Source organism: Limanda limanda, chromosome 15 (genome assembly GCF_963576545.1).
Source record: "Limanda limanda chromosome 15, fLimLim1.1, whole genome shotgun sequence".
Taxonomy (NCBI): Eukaryota; Metazoa; Chordata; class Actinopteri; order Pleuronectiformes; family Pleuronectidae; genus Limanda; species Limanda limanda.
Genome location: NC_083650.1, coordinates 11,659,240 through 11,666,756, shown reverse-complemented (window position 1 = coordinate 11,666,756; position 7,517 = coordinate 11,659,240). Strand labels below are relative to the sequence as shown.

Sequence of the window (7,517 nt, the reverse complement as noted above, 5' to 3'; positions counted from 1 at the left end):
TGTGAAGAAGCAGCCCGCAAGATGCTGTTGTAATGCTGCCTTCACGTGTCGTCGGAGTAACTGCAATCCTGAGCTGCAGCGTGCAAAACAAAAACAAAAAAATGGAATAAATGCATAAATTTATCAGATAAAAAAGACACACCATTTATTTTCATCTGTGGCCAAGTTGGGGCAATCTAAGCTTTATATAAATACGCAGTAATATTCTGATTATCATATTCCGGAGCTCACGGGCAGCACCTGAACGCGACATACGTCTCCCAGCCGGTGTTTTGACAATTCTACGCCCTCCGGTGCTGTGCGGTGCTTTCCATGCTTCAGAGACGACTAACGTAGCGTGCAGGTAAACGATGGCATTTGTAGGTGTTGTCGCCTTTTCACTCGTTGTTGTGTTGCCACAGGACTCAGTCTATTCACACTGCAGGCGTGTCATTATAGAAGATAGAGTCTATTCCACAACATGCATGTAAAAGGCTGCACAGCATCCAACCACGTTGGCAGCACAAGTTGGATTTTTACAATAACGTGTCAGTGTTGGTGTGAGCTAGCGAGTTATTATATATTAATGGCGACTACGTGTGTAAAACTACACCTAACTGCCATTCTGCAACACACTGTCATTTGTTTCAAAGCAAACAATCATTTTAAAATGGTCACCAGCATATAGTTTGGGTCTGCAGTCAGTTTTTTCAGGCTTTTCCCTTTACAGATGGCTTATGGTTCTACACTGGGTTTACACAAGCATCACCACCACTAATTTAGATTAGATATTGTTATTTATCTATTGATCCGTCCCCAATTTATTGTTCTATTACAGCATCTTTTCACCTGCACAACTTAATAAATTCAACCCTATTTAAACATTTGAAGAATTGAAACCCTACTCAGCTTCATGTCCTGAAAGATAATCCTCACACTCATTAATTCATGTTGTCTGGTACTGTAGCTAAAGAAATCCAATGTTTCTAACATGAGGCTGAACGGCGATGAGCCTATAATGTGTGTGTTTGTGTGTGTTGAAAACAGGGATACCATGACTCTGACCAGGGGATCCTTCACCTATGCCAGTGGGGAGGAGTACCACGGCGAGTGGAAAGAAGGCAAGGCATTCGAGCAGTCAGTTTTAAAGTTTGTGTGCAAGTGTCACTGGCTTAACTGCAGAGATAAGACAGACTTTCCCTTGCACCATACTGCATAGTACATCTAGTCCTTATAACCCTGTTCTCTTATCAGTCGAGAAAGAAGGAACAGTGCGACACTGAGTCCATACAAATGCATTCAGTGCTTGTCATATAAAGTTTGATTTAAACGGTTTAAGTTGCAAAAATAAAATATGTAACATTTTTTCCACCAAATTATTTATATTACTAGTTGCTAGTGAACACTGTTTTTGGCATGGTGCCCTGCAGCACATGCTAATACAATAATCTTTTCCATGTGTACCAGTACATTGGTTCAGCTCAACTCATACAGTTTATCTCTATAATTCAAACATGGTCTCATGCACACAAACAGGACAGTTGTGACCATATTCCTTAAGCTACTATAGAGAGTGCATAGAGAGCTACATGAGTGAGAGTGCATGACCTACCTCATGACCTACCTCACCATGTTGAGGATAGTGGTCCATCCTTATATGCTACTAAGTTCTTCCTTGGCTCATTCTTTAATGTGCACAAGCCTTTATGGGAATTATTTTTTTATTTTTTAAGTAATCTTGATGAGAGATAGGCAGACAAACAAACAAACAAACAAACCAACAAACAAACAGCAATGGAAACATAAACTCCACACCTGGAGTAAATTATATTTGATGCTAGTAGTACAGGATATCAGTAGCAGAAAACACAGAATATTATGTTTTCTCGTTCTGACTGCCCACAAGAGAAAGTATCCTGTCCAAATTGTCCCCAGTGACAAAATTCTTAAGATACTTTCACTGCTTTTACTGTCTCTCTCTCGCTCACACATGCTTACCGTGATGCTAGTGACATGCCAGCTCAAGCTATTTAGTCAAATCCCAATTAGCTAGCATTGGCAACTCATGACGAACAGAGCCAGATTTACCAGCTCTGGCTTTGTCAAATCTTCTGGATTAGACTTTGGAACCGTTTGGGAAATCTCACAGGGTCCACTGTCAGCTGCTGTAAAGAAACCAAAGCAATGGAAACACGAGGAGCGAGACTCATCCAACGGTTTTTATTTAGTTTTGGCTGCTTCTGGCTCAATGCAAACAAGGGTGTTTTCCTTAACCACTCAAAGACCTCCTTGCATATTTTTCCATCGTGGAAGTTGCAGGTGTGAGGTAGTTGTCCAGAAACTTGTAGGTGCGTCCTCTGACATGACTTTATGCCTCAGCAGTGGATCATAGGCTACTAGGAGGGGACTGCATGTACATTCTTTGGCTGTTTTCACAGTCTGGATCCTAAAGTAGAAATCCCTGCTAAAAAATCTGATGGATTAGACTTCTGTAATTCCCACCGCACAGGAGGCAGATGGGACTCCTAATTCAGTAGTAAACCTTTAGCTGACAGAGGGTGAGGGTGGTGGTGGTGGAGGGGGGAGTGCTTAAATCCGAGCATGTACTGACTCATGTGACATATCTAGTGGTTCTACAAAACCGAGGGAATATTAAACCCTGAGCCGCATTGCAAGTTCAAATGTCAGTTAGTCGTCTCTTACAGTGTGTTACTACACGCTGTTACTAAAGAGTAATCTATAAGAAGCTAAGTGGTTAGATAAGGCATGATGGCACCCGTGTAGATAAAATTTGAAATTCAACGGTATCACAATCTCCTCTCAAGGCTGTTTGACTTGACGGGATTTCCAGAGTTTCCATGACGTGTTTGTAGTCTGAGCGATGACTGATTGATGGTGTGCAACTTTCCAGGTTGGAGGCATGGCGTCGGTCAGCTCAAGTTTCAGGATGGAACCTGCTACACCGGCCAGTTTGAGAACGGACTCTTCCACGGCTCCGGTGTGCTGCTCTTCACAGATGGATCCAGGTGTGTGAGCAATCGTGAGACAGTTTTTTCCTCTGTCAAAAGTTGTAAATGACACCCCCCCCCCCCCCCGGTCTCTTCTAACCACCACATCAGGTACGAAGGAGAATTCGCCCACGGAAAGTTTCAAGGTGCAGGAGTCTTCAGTCGATACGATGGCATGAAGTTTGAAGGAGAATTCAAAGACGGACGTGTGGAGGGACGTGGTAAGTCTGTTACACCACCGGAACACTTTTTCCATCCGGATGTCGATATTATATTATCTCTGTGTGGTTGGTCATAGTGTTCTGTGTCTGTGCCTCCAGGGCTATTGACTTTCCCGGATGGAGCTCATGGAGTCCCACGAAACGAGGGCTTGTTTCAGAACCACAAGCTGCAGAAGAGAGAGAAGTGTGCAGGAGTGGTGCAGCGTGCGCAGGCCTCAGCCTCCAGCGCTCGCAGTCTGGCACTTTGACCGTTGTGGACCGTGACAGAGACACCGGGGTCAGGGCTACAGCACCTTCCAGGGGGGCCTCAGGGATGTGTACTGGTATACTCCCCTCCAGCTCGTCTCTCTGTGTCTTTCTCTCTTTTTATCACCATCACTTTAATTTTCTGCATCGTCCTGGCATCCCCCTCACAGCAGCTCGGGAAGCACATGCAATTAGACCAAACAATGGCTTCCTGTATGACTGACTTGAAACGCACAACACCATGAAGCACACGTTTAAGTCTGCAAGTCACAACAAATTCAGCTGTCTTTCTCTTGAACAGTGTCTTAGTGTTTCACAACAGTTAGCTTTCATACTTCAGATGACTGAATATGGAAGACCTCTTATTATCATGTTATTACACACCTGATATTTAAAGAGTTTTCTATTGCATTAAGGTGTGAACTGTAGATAACATAAAGATTTTGACCACAAGGTCCCCATTTAGTTTTTTTTAATAATAGGCCAGGAGGATGCACATGTGCTTACATGTGTTTTCACACTCTTGGACATTTGAACAAAGATGCAATGCATCCACAAAGGTTGAAAACAAGGACTGTTGACTGTAGATAAAGGTGAACAACATGATAGATCTCAAAAGTGAAGCTTGATGTATGTTCAAGTGTTTTTGGAAACCGCCAGTTCAAGATGGCAGCGCTCGTGAACGGGTTTTCTTTTGTACATTGGCAGGAAGTAGACACACACGTCATCCATCTTTGTGTACAGCCATTGTTGTGGATCTGGACAACGCAGGATTCAAAATATTCAACAGAATTGGCTATACAAATATTTGAATTGTAAGTTAAATGACTCCAAGTGATTTTTTTCAGACCTCAAAGATACACAGTGAATGTAAACATAACTTTTGTCTGTTCTAAATAGACTTGAAGGGGCCCCTTAAAAATCTCCATCCATAGCGCTGCTGCAAAATCTATCATTCAAGAAATGCATTTAATCACTGGTATTCTCTTTTTTTTTAGAAGATCAGTAATCACATTTGCCTTAAAAAAGGTTATGGTCTACTGGAATAGTTCAAGGCCGTCCGTATGAAAATCCGATGAGGCCCAGCACCCTCACCTTCCCCTCTCCTCTGCATCATTTGCCCTACAGTGTCTGTCAGCCTTATGATTTTGAGGTCTGCCTGAAGACTGTTACTAAGCTGGTGCTGACGTCCATCTCCCATCAAGTCCTGCTGCTGCCCTCCCTCAGATAAACCTCCCACTCCCAGTGGAAATCTTTGGAAAGGATATTTAACTCATTTGGATAATTCTCCCCTGTTTTCCCCTGTGTAACCTGAACACCTGGACGACTGGAAATCCTAAGAGTTGATAAATAATCATGATTAAATGCATTCAACTCGGGACTTACATCTTAACTGAGGCAGCTGAATGATCAAGACTTTATACATCAGACGTATTTAAGGGTATGTGATTCAAATGTATGTGTTTTTTCTGTGAGATGTATAGATATTTATTGTCATTGATTGTTTGTTTTGACCTTCAACAGAATTATGAGCTCATTCTTTGATTGTTCTTGTAGAGAATGGTGTCCCTGAGTTATTTAAGACTAAGTGTGGTTGAGTATTTTGAAATATTGAGAATAATGTGAACCATTACAGCCAATCATAGGTATTCTATGACTGCAGATTAATTCAGTGTACTTGAATCGTTATAGGCCTTACAAAGCATTTGTAGACGTGGTTTGTCTAGGGTGGCTTATATAGCACTTCCACCAAAGACAATCAAGTGATATTAAAGGTAGGTAAGCCTGGAATATGTGTTATTTCTTACAGCTGAACAACAGAGACAAAATCAATGGGGACAAATCCTCCTGGGGCTTCAGCGCGCAAGGAGAACAAAAGGAGAGAAGATTAAACAGATATTTGGATTGTGTTGTAAATATTCCTGAAGTCTCCATTCTGGATTGTTTTGTTGCGGTTACTAATTTTATTTGCTATATTATACAAGGGGGAAAAAATATCAATACTCTATTATGAGCCCATATGGTTGCTTGCTTCAGTTTAATCTGAAAGGTAGCGGAGAAGCAGAGCAGTGCATGCATTAGTGCCGCTATCTACAAACACACAATACTGTCATGTTTGCTGTATGTGCAAAGTGTGTAATATGCTGAATTTCAAATCATGTAGAAGCAATTTGACTTTCCTCTGTTGGAAGGGACGCCTGCTCGAGCCTTCTTTGCCTACACACTCCTGAGTGGAACTGAACACAATGGAATACCACATCCATTTTCCTACTACAAACAAATGGTGCTTTAAAAGCGTGCCTGTCCAGACTTTCACCTGCCTGGAAAATATCATTGCCATGGTTACCTTTTTCTTTTTCCAGTAACAGTATAATGTAGCTCTGAGTGCTCTCAGAGAAAAATACTGCAAGGAACCTGTCATTCTCCCGGAATAGGTCTGAGTATGTATCAACAAGGTGGGAAACGCTTGACGTGTGAAATAAAGCCTTGTGTTGAAAAAGAAACATGATTGTCTTTGGGTTGGATTCGTACATTTAGAGACGTAAACAGTTCAGATACTGGAGTGAGGGACGCTCGCACCTGCACGGGGAAGTTTAATCATTTCATGAATAAACAGGTTCCTCTGGTTTTTGGCTGCAACACAGCACAAAGCATGAGCCTCCAGTTCCCCGCCCCCTCCCACCCCCCTTCTTATTCTCATTCTCACTCCAGCCCGCTGCAACATCACAGAAAAACAGCACGCGGCTATAGTTCACATGGAATCAAAAATTACATCTAACTAAAGCTGTAAAACATGTATGAGTCCAACATATTTAAGAGTCGTTTTTTTTCCCTCACTGCAATTCACAGTTGCATCTCTGTCGGGTCGCATTGACAAAATAAGTGTGCGACCTTGTGTTGTGACGCATGAAGTCCTGAACAGTTAACACAGCCTTGACTGGAACAGGAAACATTGCGTGCGTGTGATACTGTATTTGATGGGTTGTCTATGCTGAACACATTGGTATTCAACAGAAGGCTGCAACTGAACCATTTTCAAAACAGCAGTATAACATTCACAAGTAGAACGGCAGTAGAGAGCATATCACTCCACCGAGGCCCTTCGGTCTCCTTACATTCAATCAAGCTGCATCAAACACTCAGTTCAAAATATAGATTTTTTTACATCAAGATCCAGAACCCTTCTCTGATCCAGAACCCCAACATCTGGTTTCGTGGACATCTGTTGTTTTTGTAAAACATATCCTCAATGGATAAAAAATACAGCGGCAGCACAATACTATATTATATATAAACATCTTTATGTCAATATTATCCACATTTCTGTTTTGTTTTATTTGTATCTATTATTTAAAATATTTATTTTACCGTTCAGGAATTTCCCAGATAGGGATCAACTATCTCTCCAACCATCATCCCTCTATTTATCCATTTATCTATTTATCCATCCATTTATCTTGTTTCTGTGGGTTTTTAATGTCCTTGTACCGGAACCTATATGAAATGAACAGCAAAACAATGAATGGCTGTATGCATTACGACAAACTATACAACCACATACTAAACAGGAGGTTTGTTTCCGCAGTGTGAGTGACAAACCTCCCTCAGGAACATTTGAGCCACTGATGATACGAGGAAAATATGTCCACTGAGCTCCCGCTGAACCCCTGACTCGCAGCCATCTCCGCTCTCGACAGCTGACGTCTCCAACGCAGTCCTGCTCTGAGCTCTGGCCGTGTCTGTCGCCTCTATAAAAGAAGGCACCTTTTGATGTATATTCATATTCAGCTTTAACACCATCTGGTAAAGCCTGTGAAAACTCTCAGTCATTCAGGTCAAGGCTCTAACAGAAAACAGGACTTGAGGGCAACAGGACTCGGCTGTAGATACTTGGAGATGTTTCATATCTCATCAGAGCGGTTTCTGCAGCTCTGACAGAGCGGGGGGGATCTCAGATGTTTAACCTCTGTGGCTTCACTGATGTTACTTGGTTGGTTAGGGCTCCTGGCTGTTCTAACTAGTCATGGGAGCCACCTGAGAACAAGGGTAGTCAGATTCCATT

At 42.2% G+C, this 7,517-nt stretch overlaps 1 protein-coding gene across 1 annotated transcript; it reads left to right on the top strand.

The window, feature by feature from the left end:
• The first annotated feature begins 1,033 nt into the window (after positions 1–1,033).
• morn4 (MORN repeat containing 4) lies at positions 1,034–3,456 on the top strand. Its single transcript, XM_061087912.1, has 4 exons — positions 1,034–1,100; positions 2,891–3,005; positions 3,099–3,208; positions 3,308–3,456. Exons 1-4 carry the CDS (start codon positions 1,034–1,036, stop codon positions 3,454–3,456), a joined length of 441 nt encoding a protein of 146 aa, XP_060943895.1.
• The last annotated feature ends 4,061 nt before the right edge of the window (positions 3,457–7,517 follow it).